The 17,307-nt window shown below is 38.9% G+C and overlaps 1 protein-coding gene across 10 annotated transcripts in view; it reads left to right on the top strand.

Annotated features, from left to right (window-relative positions):
• The window catches only part of PTPRM (protein tyrosine phosphatase receptor type M), an 837,547-nt gene that overhangs the window by 659,088 nt on the left and 161,152 nt on the right, over positions 1–17,307 (top strand). For all 10 annotated transcript variants that reach the window (XM_017951542.3, XM_017951543.3, XM_021929846.2 and 7 more), the window contains one exon: positions 14,664–14,815. In XM_017951542.3, the coding sequence (XP_017807031.1) occupies positions 14,664–14,815 (152 nt within the window). The remainder of the gene's footprint in view (positions 1–14,663; positions 14,816–17,307) is intronic.

The following is a 17,307-nucleotide window of genomic DNA, read 5'->3' as shown; positions in this document are numbered from 1 at the left end:
TGTTTTAAAATATATGTATATGTGTGTATATGTATATTTTTTATTTCTCTTTATCACTTAGAAAAAATCAGAAATAGGCTGGGCGCGGTGGCTCACACCTGTAATCCCAGCACTTTGGGAGGCCAAGGTGGGTGGATCACGAGGTCAGGAGATCGAGACTATCCTGGCCAACATGGTGAAACCCCAACTCTACTAAAAAAAAAAAAAAAAAAAAAAAAAAATTAGCTGGGCATGGTGGCATGCACCTGTAGTCCCAGCTACTTGGGAGGCTGAGGCAGGAGAATCGCTTGAACCTGGGAGGTGGAGGTTGCAGTGAGCCGAGATCGCACTACTGCACTCCATCCTGGTGACACAGCAAGACTCCGTCTCAAAAAGAAAAAGAAAAATTCAGAAATAAAACATATATACCTATGAAGTGGTTAGGTGTTTTCAACTTCCAAGGTCTTTTTCTTTCAACAACTTGAAAAGTGGTAGACCACAGGATTAAGCCATGAAATGTGTGAGTTGTTACCAAGCACTGAGCTGGAATCTTCAGGGTCATTAGACATGCATCAGTCAGTGTCCTTCTGTCTGTCATGCCTCTGTCTTATGCACAATTATGTTTATCATATATTTTTTATGATCAGGAAATAAGGTATTAAGATTAATCAGACAAGCAGAATAAGAACAAACAAATGTTTGGTGAGTGCCTACCACATGCCAGGCACTTTCTACCAGGAGATGTTAGAATAGAAGAGGCATAAAACTCTGCCCTCACCCAGCTGGCACGTGATGTTTGCCCAGGAGCATAGTAAAATACCTGTTGGCTAAGAACAAAAACAATGGCTTCCAAGCACATAAGGATAATGCTTACTAACCAGAGATTATTTTGAGATTAGAGTAGGAAAATGTTCCCTTTTGATCCACTGAACACTCTACAGTTAGAAAACTTTAGTATTCATGCCCTCTCCAGAAAACAGCAGGCTCTTTTTTAATTTTTTTTAGTTCTGAAAATAAAAATTATTTAATATATAAGGATATTGGGTGTTTTTTATAATCTCACATGTTGGTTTAACTTATGATTCCTTGAACTTTGTTGCCATAAATAACATCATTATGATTCTCTTGTTTATTATAACTTAATGACTATCATGCAAGACATTTGTGTAATGGTTTTGAAGTGATCATAGATGGTAATACAGGTTATTTCAACCTGTTTTAAAAGAAAGCCAATCTTTTCCAAATATTTGATTTTCAACTTGTAAGTTTGAGAAAGACTAATTTTTATTATATTTATATAATATGACTATTATTGTTATTTATTATATTTGTATAATATACTTCAACGTGAAGTACACATGGTTATATAATGCGTGTATACACACATGTACCAACAGATCCTGACAGTTACTTGCTGAAGAGATCCACACAGCTCTTTACTTCTTTTGTCCTGGTGCAAGTTCATTTGCAGACACCCTTCCTCACCAGTGGCTCATTGTGTGGCGTTGTTACCACTAGGTCATCCGAAATAAAGTTGTAGCCTAAAGCGATATGTGAATAAAATCTGTACCCATTTCTCAATTGGCGAGGTAGGAAGATACATATCCAAGTCCTCCTGTCTGGTTTCTTTTTAGCCTATCAGCCTTTCTGAGAGTCCTTCAGTCTGTCATTTGATCTAATCCCATGGCGTAAAGAGGTGAACTCTACAACAGAGACCCAACAAAGATAAAAACCCTGACTTGTCTTAAAAAAAAAAGAACAAACTTTTTTTGTGATAAACATATGTCTGTTAACTAGTGAATGAAGAACAGAGAGTGGCGGGGTAGGTAGTGTGCGCTGTAGTGTGTTGTCTCTAAGAGTGTGGACTTCTTAAGTGATGATACAGTTAGCGATGTTAGAAGAATACTTTCACCTCAGTCAACAGCTATAAAGTCCAAGCTGGGAACTTTATGGACAGTGTCCAGACATGAGCAACCACAAGTGTAGCTAATGATGCCAATAGATTCCAGATTCCCAGGATCATTTCATCTCAACATGGGAAAACAATGCCAGATGTCTGAAGTTCTCTAGCCATGTGGCCGTGGACAGCTTAGCACCACTGTGCCTCAGTTTCCTTCTCTGGAAGATAGGGATAATGCAGTTTCCTCATTGGGCTGTTATAAGAGTTAAATGAATTAATGAACATAATGTGCCTGGCATGGCTAATCTGAAGTCTTACATAAATTTTTTGTAATTATTATTTTCATGTTGTGTTGCTGTCAACTGTTGCCGTGCTAGTTCTTTTGAATTGAAATAATTAAATGTCAGACCACTATGTTTTTTTCTTAAAATTTTACCTTTAAATGCAGCATGAACTGCTAATTCTTACAGATCCACCTTTAACGTGACAACCTCTTATTCATTCTGGTTTATTTAACTGGATCTTGTAATTTGGTATAATATATGCATTGTTTGACTAAACCAATAATAATTTCATCCCTTCTTTAATAAAAAATAAACACTTATTCTTGGTTCCAGCTCCTACTGCAGCCCTTAAGTCTAAGCACACACTGAATTGTAGATGCCAGGACCATAGAGCCATTTACCCTTTCATTCCTAGTCCATGTGTGATTTACCTTTCCATGCGTGTTGCCATCCCTGTAGTTTTGAAAAACACCTTTTCTGTGGCCAACAGTGATCTTCGGCTCAGTGCTAACAAGCATTTCCCCAGTGACCATTTGTTGACATAACCTAGCATGCCAGGGTCTATCACAGAGGGTGGGGGCAATCAGGTGCTGGGGAACCATGGCCTGTGACCTTGAATGGCACTAGACCAGGACTGTGAGGAGCATCCGTATTGAATCCACTGATACCCATGGCAAACGGGCCCGTCCATCCTGCTCCTCTCCAGTTGCCACTCAGTCCAGTTTCAGAGCGGGAAATTGGAGGAGGAGTGATTTCTTCTTCCTTCCAGCCAGGTGGCAATTTGTTCTCCTAGTTGGCAGCAATTTGTCCTGCAGCTCTCCCATAGGATACATTGCTGAAGACTTCATTCTTCACCATGGTTTCTTTATTGGCTATGATTCATACCCATCATAAACATAATAACTTACCAAGAGGTTTTTCTTCCATTTCCCTTATTTCCATTTCATACTTTAAAAAATTTTTACTCTAGAAAAGAAATATTCAGAAATAGTAGAGTATAATAACCATTCCTTTAATTTGAATTCACCCCACACATTTCTCTCCTGTCCTACCTTTATTCTACTTTACAGTTTTCGAGCTATGACAATTTTTCTCCCTCCAATTATTTTTCTAAACAGTATTGCAATGTTTAATAAACTGTATTTTTAGAGCAGTTTTCGTTTCACAACATAAATGAGCAGAAAATATGGAGTTCCTATATAGTTCCTGACACCCTCCTGCCAACACACACACACACACACACACACACAGAGTATCCTTATTTATCGTAATCCGTGAGGCTGTATTGCCACATCATTATCACCAAAGGCTATAGTTCACATCAGGGTTCATTCTTCATATTGCACCTACTATGGGTTTTGACAACTCTATAATGACATGCATCCTTTATTAGAGTATCATATAAATAAGGTCACAGCCCAGAACCTCCTCTGTGCTCTGCCCGTTTATCCCTCCCTTTCCGTTAACCTCTGACAATCACTAATCCTTTTAGTGTCTCCATCGTCTTGCCTCTTCCAGAGTGTTATGTAGTTGGAATAATAAAATATTTGGTCGGTGCAAAAGCAATAGCAGTTTTTGCCATTATGTAGCCTTTCAGATTGACATCTTTCACTTAGTGACATGCGCTTAAGTTTCCTCCATGTGTATTCATGGCTTGGTAGCTTATTCCTTTGTAACACTGAACAATATTCCATTGTCTAAATGGACCACAGTTTAGCCATTCACCTATTGAAGGACAGACACCTTGGTTTCTTCCAAATTGTCAGTTATGAATAAAGCTACTATGAACATCTCTATGGAAGTTTTGTGTGAGCACAAGTTTTCGAATCCTTTGGGTAAATAGCAAGGAGCTTAACTGCTGGATCATATGGGAAGCGTATGTTAGTGTTGTAGGAAACTGCCAAACTGTTTTTCTTTTCTTTTCTTTTCTTTTCTTTTTTTTTTTTTTTGAGATGGAGTCTCACTCTGTCACCCAGGGACAGTGCAGTGGTGCGATCTTGACTCACTGCAACCTCCACCTCCCAGGCTCAAGCCATTCTCCTGCCTCAGCCTTCTAAGTAACAAGTAGCAGAGATGGGGTTTCACCATGTTGGCAAGGCTGGTCTCAAACTCCTGACCTCAAATGATCCGCCCACCTTTGTGACTCTCCCCACGACCCTATATTGGACGGAACAAAGGAGGACGAACGTGGGAATAGAAGACAAAGACAAAAGAGTATATTTGGAAGAAGGGGTCAGGGGGCACCTTGCTCCTAGTGAACAAGGGCCCTGAGCTTTACACAGCCCTCCGTATTTATTAGGCAGAAGAGATAGCAAGGAGCTGGTGGTTGCCAGGTAACTGTCAGTCGGCCATTTGGTTCACAGCAGGCTTGTGAGACTGCATTCCTCGAACCGTGGGTACTAGATGTCTCAGGAGATAACTTCGAGGAGCCCGGCACCAGGAAGTGATGGCAAAGCTTTTGGCAACAGGCACATTTTGAGTTTGTCCACATCCTGCATTCATGATAAACAGTTTGCTGTTTGATCGTGTAGCCTCCAGTGGAATGCTGAGCTAGTCACAATCCCTATGCCAGCTCACTACACATCTCGGCCTCCCAGAGTGCTGGGATTACAGGCGTGAGCCACTGTGCCCGGCGCAAACTGTTTTTCAAAGTGGCTATGTCCTTTTGCATTCCTGCCAACAATGAATGAGGAGTCTTGTTGCTCCACATTCTTGCCAGCAGTTGGTGATGTCAGTGTTTTTTAGATTTTGGCCTTAAACAGATGTATGGTGGTATCTTGTTCTGATTTGCATTTTCCTTATAACATATGGTGCAGAGCATCTTTTTATATGCTCAATCGCTTTCTGTACGTCTTTGGTGAGGCGTCAGGGTCTCCGGCCCATTTTTACTCGTGTCGTTTGTGTTCTTCTTGTTCAGTTTTAAGAGTTATTTGTACATTATGGATACCAGTCCATTACCAGATATGTCTTTACAAATATTTTCTCCAAGTGTGTGGCTTCTCTCTTGACAGTGTCTTTCACAGAGCAGGAATTTTTATTTGAAAGAAGTCTTATCTTACCAATTTTTTTTCGTGGATCATCCCTTTAATATTTTATCTGAAAAGTCATTGCCCTATCCAAGGTCATCTTGATTTTCTCCTATGTTATTTTCTAGGAGTTTCTTAGTTTTGCATTTCACATTTAGGTCTATAATCCATTTTGAGTTAATTTTTGTAAAGGGTGTAAGGCCTGTGTCTAGATTCATTTTTCTGCATGTGGATGTCTAGTTGTTCCACCACCATTCGTTGTCCATTGTAGTACCCTTGCTTCTTTGCCAGTTGATCATATTTATGTAGGTTTCTTTCTGTTCTCTCTCTTCTGTCCCAGTGATCTGTTTGTCTCTTATTTCACCAATACCACCCTGTCTTGATTATTGCAGCTTTATAGTAAGTCTGGAAGTCAGGTAGTATCAATCTTCCAACTTTTTTCTAATCAGTATTGTGTCGGCTATTCTGGGTCTTTTGCCTCTCCATATAGAATCAGTTTGTTATTAACCCTAAATAAGTTTCTAGAATTTTGATTAGGATTGCACTGAATCTATAGATCAATTTGGGAAGAATTGACATGTGGACAATATTAAATCTTCCATTTACTTAGTTCTTTGATTTCTTTCATCAGAATCTTACAGTTTTCCTCATAGAGTTTTTGTATATATTTGTTACATTTATGCCTAATTATTTCACTTTTGGAGATGCTAATGTAAATGGTATTATGTTTTTAATATCAAATTACAATTGCTCATTGCTGGTATATATGAAAGTATTGACTTTTGTATATTAACCTTGTATCCTGCAGTCTTGCTACTTTTGCTTGTTAGTACTAGGAGCTTATTTTGTTGGTTCTTTCAGATTTTTTACACAAACAATCATGTCATCTGTGAACAAAGACTGTTTGATTCATTCCTTCTTAACCTGTTGATGTTTTGTTTCATTTTCTTGTCTTATGTCATTAGTTAACTGAGACTTCCAAGAAAATATTGAAAAGTATTGGTGAGAGAGGACATTCTTGCCTTGATTCTGATATTTGTGGGAAATCTTTTATTTTCGCAACATTAAGTATAATGTTAGCTATAGCGTTTTAGTAGATCTTTTTTTTAAACCAAGTTGAGGGGAGTTCCCCTCTATTCCTACTTTGCTGAAAGCATTTTTCACGACTGGGTATTGGATTTTGTCAAATCTTTTTCTCCGTCTATTAATATGACCATCTGACTTTTCTTCCATAGCCTGTCAATGTGATGGATTGCATTTTTTGAGTTTCAGATGTTGAACCAGCCTCCCATACCTGAAATATATTCTACTTGGTCATGGTGTATAATTATTTTCAGAAGTTGTTGGATTCAGTTTGCTATACTCTGTTGAAGATTTTTGCATCAGTTTTCATGAGAAATTATGGTTTGCAGTTTTCTATTTTTGTAATGTCTTTGGTTTTGGTATTAGGGAAATGCTGGCCTTTTAGAATGAGCTAGGAAGTATTCTCTATGTTCTGGGAGACATGTTAGAGAACTGGTATGATTGCCTTAAATATTTGGTAGAATTTAACAGTGAAACCATCTGAGCCTGGTGCTTCATGTTTTGATAAGTTATTAATTATTCACTCAATTTTTTAATAGCTAGAGGCCTAGTGAGATTGTCTGTTTCTTCTTGTGTGAGTTTTGGCAGATTACACCTTTCAAGGAACTGCTCTATTTCAACCAGGTCATCAAATTTGTAGGTATAGACTTGTTCATAATATTCTTTGTTATCCTTTTAACGTCTGTGGGATCTGTAATAATGTCCCCTCTTTCATTTCTAATATGAGTAATCTGTATCTTCTTTTTTTTTTTTTTTTTTTTAGCCTGGCTAGAGGTGCATCAATTTTACTAGTCTTTCCACAAGTTTTTGGTTTTGTTAATTATTTTTTCTATTGATTTCCTGTTTCTGTTTCATTGATTTCTGCACTAATTTTTTTTTTGTTTTCTTCTGCCTTCTTTAGATTTAATTTTATCTTTTATTTTAGATTCCTTAGGTGAGAGCTTAGATTATTGGTTTTAGATGTTTCTTTTTGTCTAGTATATGCATTCAGTGCTACAAATTTCACTCTAAGCACCTCTTTTGCTACATACCACAAATTTTGATAAGTTGTATTTTAATTTTAATTTAGTTCAAAATATTTTTAAAATTTCTCTTCAGATTTCTTTTTTGACCTATGTGTTATTTAAAATGCACCTTTTATCTTCCAAGTATTAGGGATTTTTCCGGCCATTTTCATGTTACTGATTTCTAATTTAATTCCATTGTGGTCTAACAGCAGACGTTGTATGATTTCTGTTCTTTTAATGGCTCATGATGCGGTCTATCTGGTGAATGTACCCTGCAAGCTTGAATGTAATGTGTATTCTGCTGCTGGCAGATAAAGGATTCTTAAGATGTCAGTAATATCCAGTTGATTGATGGGTGCTCTTGAATTCAACCATGTCCTTACTGATTTTCTGCCTGCTGAGCTGTCCATTACTGACAGAAGGGCTGAAGTCTCCAACTATAGATGTGGATTCATCTATTTCTCGTTGCAGTTCTATCACCTTTTGCCTCACATATTTTGACACTATGTTATAGGTGCATACACGTTAAAAAATTTTATGTCTTCTTGAAGAATTGACCCTTTTATCCTTATGTAATGCTTTTCTTTATCCCTGGTAATTGTTTTTGCTCTAAAGTCTGCTCTGTCTGAATTTAATTTAGCTTATTCCAGCTTTCATTTGATTAGTGTTAGCATGGTACATTTTTCTCCATCTATGTGTCTTTATATTTAAATACATTTATTGTAGATCATATGTAGTTGAGTTGTGTGTTTTAATCTGATAATCTACCTTTTCATTGGTTTATTTTTTTTTTTTAGATGGGTTCTCACTATGTTGCCCGAGCTAGAGTGAATTGGTGCAATCTTGGATCACTGCAACCTCTGCCTCCTGAGCTCAAGCAATCCTCCCAGCTCAGCCTCCCGAGTCCTTGGGACTATAGGCATGCACCACCATGTCTGTTTAATTTTTGTATTTTTGGTAGAGACAGGGTTTCACCATGTTGCCCAGGGTGGTCTGGAACCCCTGAGCTCAAGCAATCCACCTGCCTCTGCTTCCCAAAGTGCTGGGATTATAGGCATGAGCCACGTATAATCTGACATTTAAATGATCATTGATAACATTGGATATCTTTTTTTTTTATTACTGTTTTCTATTTGTTGCTCTTATTCTTTCTTTGTTCCTCTGTCTCCCACTCTCTTACTGCCTTTTTTGGTTTTAGTGGAGCATTTTATATTATCCCATTTTGTCTTCTTTATTAGTTTAATGTTTTGTTACTTTTTTCAGTGGTTGCCCTGGGGTTCACATCTGTTTATAGCTAGTCCAAGTCTACTTTCAAATAAAACTGTACCACTTCACAGGTAGTGAAAATTCTTATAATAGCAAAGTATTCCATTTTCCTCTCCTGTTCCTTATCACTGTTACCCATTTCACTTACCTATAATCATCAGATTATAGATACTTTGTTAATCATCAGATACTTTGTTGCAATTATTATTTTGAACAAACTTCTTTCTGCTATATCAGTTAAGAATTTTAAAAAATCTTTTCTTTTACTTTTACTAATTCCTTCTCTCATGTTCTTCCTTTTTCTTTGTAGATCCAAGTTTCTGATCTATTATTTTTCTTCTCTCTGAAGAACTTTTTAATATTTTGTACAAGGCAGCAGGTCTACTGGCAACAGATTCCCTCAATATTTTTTTTTTTTGAGATAGAGTTTTGCTTTTGTTGCCCAGGCTGCAGTGCAATGGCATGATCTCAGTTCACCGCAACCTCCGCCTTCCAGGTTCAAGTGATTCTCCTGCCTCAGCCTCCTGAGTAGCTGAGATTACAAGCATGCACCACCATGTCTGGCTAATTGTATTTTTAGTAGAGATGGGGTTTCTCTACTAAAGAAAGTTGGCCAGGCTGGTCTCGCACTCCTGACTTCAAGTTATCTGCCCACCTCGGCCTCCCAAAGTGCTAGATTACAGGCGTGAGCCACCGTGCCCGGCCCAGATTCCCTCAATTTTTATCTGAGAAAGTCTTTATTTTTCCTTCACTGTTGAGGGATAAATTCACAGGATACGGAATTCTAGGTTGGTGGCTTTTTCCTTCAACATATTGAATATTTCACTTCACTTTGTTCTTGTTTGAATGCTTTCTGAGGAGAAGTCCAATGTAATTCTTATCCTTCCTCCTCTAGAAGTCAAATGCTTTTCCCCCCTTGGATTTTTTTAAGACTTTATTTTTGATTGTCTGCAATTTGAATATGATATTACTAGGTGTAGATTTTTTGGCATTTATCCTGTTTGGTGTTTTCTGAGCTTCCTGGATCTGTGGTTTGGTAAAATTAGAAATCAGTAATAGACAAATAGCTGGAAAACTCCAAAATGTTTGGAAGATAAATGACATGCTTTAAACAAGAGTTTGAGGAAATAGTTATTATTGCTTCAAATATTTCTTCTGTTCCTTTCTCTCTTCTCCTTCTTGTATTCCCATTACGTGTAAGTTGCACCTTTTGTAGTTGTCTCATGGTTTGGGGATATTCTGATGTTGTGTGTGCTTTTGTTCTGCTTTTTGTTTGTTTGTCTTTTTTCTCTTGCTTTTCAGTTTTGGAGGTTTTTACTGAGATCATCTGCAAGCACAGAGATTCTTTTCTCCACCATTTCCAGTCTGCTAATGAACTGTCACAGGCATTTTCATTTCTATTACTGCGTTTTTTGTCTGTAGCATTTCTTTTTTGGTTTTCTTAGAATTTCCATCTCTCTGCTTATGTTACCTATCTGTTCTTGCATGCTGTCTACTTTATTCGGTAGACATTAGCGCTCTTAGCGTACTAATCGTGGTTGTTTTAAATTCCCACTCTGTTAATTCCAACCCCTCTGCCATATCAAGAGTCTGGTTCTGTTGTTTGCTGTGTCTCTTCGCACTGTTTTGTGTTTTTCTTCGTGAAGCTACACATGATGTACTGAGTAACAGGAACTGTGGTAAATAGGCCTTTAGTAAAATGGTGTAAGGTGTGGGGGTGGTGGAGGCGCTCTACAGTCATATGATTAGGTCTTAGTCTATAGTGAACCTGTGCCTCTGGACTGTGGACTTCACAAATACTTCTCAGTATCCCTCTCCCCCACCGTTAGTTGGAATAGGATGGCTAACGTGGGTTGGAGTTGTATTTCTTCCCCCAGGTCAGTTAGGCTCTGACAAAACTCTGGCAGGTTAGGTGCTGGTAAACATAGCTTCTCTTAAGAGCAGGCTTTGTTAAGAACAGAATAAATGTGCTGACATATTTCAAAGTGCTTTCCACTGCTTCTTGCTGGCGGCCTGAGGGGATTTGTCTCAAATCTCTGTGAAAACCTGGTAGGGTTCCTGGAGGTAAAACTCACAAAAAATGTGTGGGCCCCCTCGAAACTTATTCCCCCGGAGTTTTTACCTCTGAGACATGTCCACACTGAGCTCCAGCAGTTTGTCAGCTACAGTTTAGGTTTTCCTGGCCAGGTTCTGGCTCTCACAGAGGTTTCTGCTCGTGAAGTTCAGCTCCAGTAAGTTGTGATTCTCTGTATTTACCTTTTGGTCTCTCCAATCTGAGGGGCAGTAGTTTGTCCTGTGACCTCAGTTCTCCAACACATCTAACAAAATTTGTTAATTTTCAGTTTTTTCAGCTTTGACTTACTGTTAGGAAAAAGTTATGACTTCTAAGCTCCTTTCAGGCCAGACTAGAAACCACCAAGTCCTTTCTGTAATTTTTTTGTGGTCTGTTTATAGACATTGGTAACAACCTTTAATTTATTTAAATTACTAAGGGCCTTTGAGATTCATGCAGTGCAGGTTTGGATATTGGAAATTAAAATATTTTAGGCAAACCATTTGTTGTAAATCAAAATGGAAAGTAAATTTACTTGTGTCCTTACATAAGATTGCAAAGAAAATTGTTTCAACTGTAGTTTTCCTACGCAAAAGACTTTATTTCATTAAGTTCACAAAGCTGATAGTGTTCCAGGTTTTCACTTGAAAAAAGTGGCATCTGAAACATGAGGCTCAAAACAAGGAGAAAGAAAAAGAGAGAAACAAACTGTTATTATCCACAGTCCTAACTGAGTCTCTTTCTTGATATAACCCTTTTCAGCCATCTGTAGTTATGGACAAGGGCATTTGACCTGTACAGGCATACATTGATTTATTGTGCTTCACTTTATGGCTCTTTTGCGTATATTGTATTTTTTATAAATTGAAAGTTTGTGGCAGCCCGCATGGAGCAGGTCTGTCAGCATCATTTTTCCTACAGCACGTGCTCACTTTCTGTCCCTGTGTCAACAGCTTTGTGTAAAGCATTGACTAGGCACTAGTAAAGTTTTTCAAAGCATATTGAATTTGGGGGTGGCAGATGATGCATGTTTGAAAACAATTTGGTGGCCAGGCATGGTGGCTCACGCCTATAATCCCAGCACTTTGGGAGGCTGAGGCAAGTGGATCCACCTGAGGTCGGGAGTTTGAGACCAGCCTGGCCAACATGACGAAACCCCGCCTCTACTAAAAATACAAAAAAAAAAAAAAAAAAAAAATTAGCTGAGTGTGGTGGCTCACACCTGTAGTCCCAACTACTTGTTAGGCTGAGGCATGAGAATCACTTGAACTTGGGAGGCGGAGACTACAGTCAGTCAAGATGGTGCCACTGCATTCCAGCCTGGGATGACAAAATGAGACTGTCTCAACAAAAATTTAAAAATGTAAATTAAAAATTAAGCAATTTGGTGATAATTATATTGTAAGTTGTAACTTCCTTCAATTCCAATACAATGGCATTTCCAAAGTGCTGTTATTGGTGGAAAACAAAACTGCCCACAAACGTGTTTTATTTGGGCTATGTAGTGATTTATTTTTAAATTTGAATTATTTGACAACACGTGAAAATTAAGAGTTGATATAAAGTCTGGTCTAGTTTCTCCTGAAACTTGAAACGACTTGGACTTCCTTGGGGCATCAGTGTGCAGGAGCTGAGTTACTGTTCCCCTCCAGCTCTCCACAACGCCTTACTGTCTTACATGGGCTTCCTCCACTTACATTGCTTGCCTGGTCCCAGGGAGACATTCGTGTTTGTGACATCTGCTGAAAGTAAAAAGGTGTCTAATGTGTAGGGTTAATGCATGAAGGCTTGCAGAAGACATTGAGAACTGGGTTTAGAAGGTGGTTCACAGACGTACAGTATGTCCTGTGGATATGAGCTTAAAGCTGCTGTGTCTGCCTGGACCTTTGTTTGATTTGAGCATTCTCTCACAGTCTTTACGGGCTTCTTTTGTACTTAAAGATCAGCAATGAAGTGATTAGTGTGACATCACTGAAATTAGTTCATGCATGTGGAGGATTAGAAAGGAGAAAGATTTTTCCCAGTACAAGCATAGCTTTTATTGGCACATGTATCCCTCCCAGCCACCCACACAAGAAGCACAGTACCTGTCATTTCCTAACCTTTAGGATTAGAGGAATTCAAGCAAGAAAAGGCAAAGAGGAAAACCTAGTAAAGTTCACAATGCTTCTTTTTATAGGCAGAACAAAAAAGAATATTGAGGCAATTACTGGCATAAATCAATCCAAAGCAATTCAAAGAAATTCAAGCAAAAAGAAGGCATTTTGCCTGAATTATGGAGCTAATTCTCTCAGTCCTCCACTTGAGTGTTCCTGAGGAGACCTGGCCTGAGAATGTTTTTCCAGTGATCTGGCAGATTCAGAAGTGAAGAGAAAATGTATTATTGTAAGTGCGGCTATGGAGTCGGAGTCCGGTGCTGCCGCTGTCCAGAACATGTGTTGAGAACATCCAGGCTCAACTAGCATGGCTAGCTTGGAGGAGAGAGGCTCTAGAAGGGATGATCATGATCCCCACGAGGCAAGAGAGGAGGGTGTCAGTGCCCAGAGGAGTCACGCTGGCTCACCCTTCAAAATCTTTGTAACTTTAACACTGTCAGAGATGTTATAAGTGATTTTCATTTTTTTCTGTTTAAAAATGTGTCTTTTTTCCAACAACTTTTAGCAATAAAAAGGCAACTTATTAATGAAACCCTTCTGCCTTCAAAGTATGAAATTAAAATATTATTGTAACTACAGGCAAGAAAGCATTTGGATTATGTGTCATTTAGAAATGATAATAAAGATTGTCTATATGGTCTTATGTTGTCACTGCCTTACATTGCATTAGCAATCACCTAATATGGGTGTGATTTTGATTATGTGGCTCATTTTAAATTCTGTATCCTAGGTCAATCAGTGTCAAGATGATTTACTAGAAGGAGGTGCGGTTTTCTTTCGTAGATGCTGTTAGGTGCTTGGGCACAATTAGAATATTTTAGAGCATAGTATTTTTGGTATTATGGTGCTGTGGGTGTTCTTAAACATTCTCACTATATACCTTCTCCTTAAGCGTCTCTAATTCTAATCTTCTCTGTCTTGCGTACATAAAACAATGTCTGGTAGCAAGATCTATAAAAATTCGTGTTATCTGTTTATTTATGTTAGTTTCCCTTAAGGTCTTCCGGCTTTTGTACAGGTGTCAGTAATTTTAGATGTTGAGTTTTTGGTGATCAGTGAGCAGGATGCAGAGGCCAGGATTAACCTATGTCTCCAAAAGAATTGGAAATCTCTCTGCCTTTTTTTTTCATTCTCTTCCACTGAAAGAGGGAGCAATGAAGTCTCATTCCTGCTGAACTTTCCAGGGAACCCAGCAACACGACGTTTTTTAACCTTCTGCTCTGTGGGGGTTGACAAAGCTTGATGGGAACTAATCTGGGTTCATTTGGGATTTGGGACAGGGTAACAGCCTTTTGAGAATTCAGTACCTTCCCTTCAATCCTCCTGTGGCCTGAGCTCTCTGAGCTTTGTAGGCTCTGTGTAAGGTTCTGCTCCCTGTATGCACATACTCCAATTCTACATTCTTGACTCCTCACCCTAGTTCTGTTCTTTAGTCTTAACAATGTGCCTTTGAGATTCATCTGTTATTTCATGTTTGCTTGGAAAATATTTACTCAGGGGAGTCTTGTCTTTGACACTGTATATGATGATGTTGACAATGATTTCATAAAAACTTAATAACTCTAGGAGTGTAACAATTAGCAGATTATGATTGTGTTGTACTACAATCATGGGTCATTTTAATCTAGCTTATAATAGGAGACACAATGTTTTAGGCTGTGGCGTTTTATCTTTCTGGTTGTTTGGGGTTTTTTGTTTTGTTTTGTTTTTTGAGGATAGACAGTACCTATCTTTCGTCTCTGTCTGCAGCGTGGCAGAACGCTTGCTACAAATAAGGCACCATACATTCATCTCTGAATGAATAGGATTAATTCAGTAGATGTTATTCCTGAACATCTGTCCGTATACATGCCAAAGCTCCGTATCCCATTCAAATGCATGCCTACATAATTGAATTCTTTATCCTAAGGAAACTGGCCAAGAAGCGGAAAGAGACCATGAGCAGCACCCGACAGGAGATGACCGTGATGGTGAACTCAATGGACAAGAGCTATGCCGAGCAGGGCACAAACTGCGACGAGGCTTTCTCATTCATGGACACGCACAATCTGAATGGGAGATGTAAGTGTATATGCTTCCTGGCTTTTAATACATCTCCTTGGTTTTGCAAGATTTCCTTCTTTTGAGGAAGAAGGCACCTGCTTCTCATCATCCTTCTTGTTGTTTAGATCCCATTTGTAAACTCTCCAGCTGTGGAATTACACACGGGAAGCCTGTTATAAAAACAGTTCATCAAATGGCAGTAGCAAGTTGATTGTTTATTTGTTTAGCTGACAGGTTCTGCCTTTATTATAGGGCTGTTAGTGGCAATTAATTAATTAAACTGTATTTCAGCTTCACAAGCCTTATACTTCACACCAGGTGTGTAAACCAACCTCAGCTACTGCCTTCCCGTACCTGTGATCCAGGTAGAAGGCATTATTTTAGGAAAGTAGCAATTAGATTGATTATATCAAGCACAAAAGGAGTAGTTGCTTTGTCCCTGGTAATCTTCTTGGAGACCAGAGGGAGGCTCCTCACTCTGTGGTTTAGGGGACACTTTGGCGAGCTCAAGGTCAGGGGTTTCTTTACTCTGTGAAATCTGTGCCTCAGGCCTGAGCTGCATAACCAGGATTCTGGTCAGCATGGGGATGGAATTAAAGTGTAGCTATTCCTGTTACCAAAAAATGGTCATAATATTTATAAAGGCTGGTGGGCCTTGTGGCTGTGAGGAGCACAGAAGTGGCATCTGGGGTGGGGCGACTGGGAGCAGTTTGGACAGTGTGGGCTCGTGTCCTGATACCCACTGTGGTCAGTGTGGTACTGCAGCTCCCTTCCACTCCTCTTCCAGATCACAGTGTGGTCAACGCACGTGCCTGTCCCTGAGCTTTGTGTTTCTCCTACACACTGCTAATTCGGTCTCCGAATTCAGTCTCATATTTTTCTGCTTGTAGTGGCTGCAGTTGTCCCACGTTATCCTCCTACATCAGTTTGTACTACACGCACACATGGCCCAGTGGAGCACGCACAGGTGCTGCTTTGGCACCAATGGGCAGGGAAGCAGTGTTGCTTTCATCCTTGGCCTTCTTTCTTTACTGTTTCTTGTCATTTTCAGTGCAGGCAGTAGAAGCTGTGGAGTCTCAGTGTACCCAAGCTCCTTCCCATTTTTTCATAGAATTCTCTCTGCTTTTTTGTAGCAGATATTATGTTTTTCATTTAAAAATACATATGTATAATTTATTCAACTGCCATAAGAAAGCCACCTATAATGTATTTGTTGTGGGCTGGAACTGGAGAAGCCCTTTTGACCACACGCAGGATTAGAATGTTTGTAGTAGCAGGTGTTCCTAGAAAGGGACCACACAGATACGTTCTCATTTTCCAGTATAACCCATTAATGTTCCAAATCTTCTATTTCATGGTAAAATTCCTCAAGAATCAATTTACTTGGAATCACTCACCCCAAAAGCAAGAATCTTCTTTAGTTGTTCTAGGTGTTTGAAGTTTGAACAGCAGAGAATATTCACTTCTGGACAGGAAGTTTAATTTGGCAGTTATGTTTTTGAAAGTGAATGTATGTGTGGAAATCCAAAAATGTTCATGTACAGAGGACTGCTACAGAGGCCAATGGAGCTTCCACAGCTGATTGGCTATTAGATGTTATTTTTTGCCTCCCTTCAGTAAAGCCAACAGAAGGAACACAGCAGTAGACTTTCCATTTTCCTCCCACTCTAAGCAATAAGATCTCATCAGTTCTCATCTGTTGGGAGCAACCCTAGAGGTAGATATCGTAATACTCTCTTAATGTCTTTGAAATAAGACAGCAGTTTCTGGGGAGGAAAACTTCAGGAAAGATGTTCCTTAGACCACCAGGCTGCCAGCACCACACCTATGACAAGTATGGGTATGCATGAGATCTTTCGGGGTTGGGAGAAAGTGCTGGAAGTTGTGAAGTGAGCAGTTTTTAGAAATGAGACAAGGGGAAAAATGAAATAGGAGAATTTAAAAATAAGCATGACCACAGTTTTGAGAGTGGGGATTAATCTTTCCAGCAAAGCAAGTATGAGTTGCACTATCTGCTTTAATATGCTGTAAAAAGGGGAGAATAGATACAGACAGTGGGAATGGGTTTAATTTTTATGCTAGAAGATGAAAGTATTTTTAAAATATTTTAACTGGAAGGTGAAAATAAACACAGTTATTTTATATCTGCTGTGCACATCTTTACCAACCACATAAAAATGTCTGCAGGTAATAAAAAGGCTTTATTCTCACTGACCCTGGCATATTTTATTGATACTCATTTTTTTCATTCTTACTTTCATCCATTGTGCTCTTTTTCCAGACTTCTTACCATGAACATGCATCATAAGTATGATACATTTCTATTTTATAAAAATACCTGTAAAATGGCAGGCAGCCTGAGTTCTGGTCCTTGTTCTGTCATGTACTGATTCCACACTTTAAAAATATAAACACAGGTAAATGCACTGTCCTAAATGGACTGCTCCTGGAGAGTTAAAATATATTAATATGTCATCGGAATAATTACCCAGTATGCACAGGGATTTGGT

This window comes from Papio anubis, chromosome 19 (genome assembly GCF_008728515.1).
Source record: "Papio anubis isolate 15944 chromosome 19, Panubis1.0, whole genome shotgun sequence".
Taxonomy (NCBI): Eukaryota; Metazoa; Chordata; class Mammalia; order Primates; family Cercopithecidae; genus Papio; species Papio anubis.
Note: the sequence above shows the minus strand (reverse complement) of the source record. Positions and strands in the feature narration are given on the sequence as shown.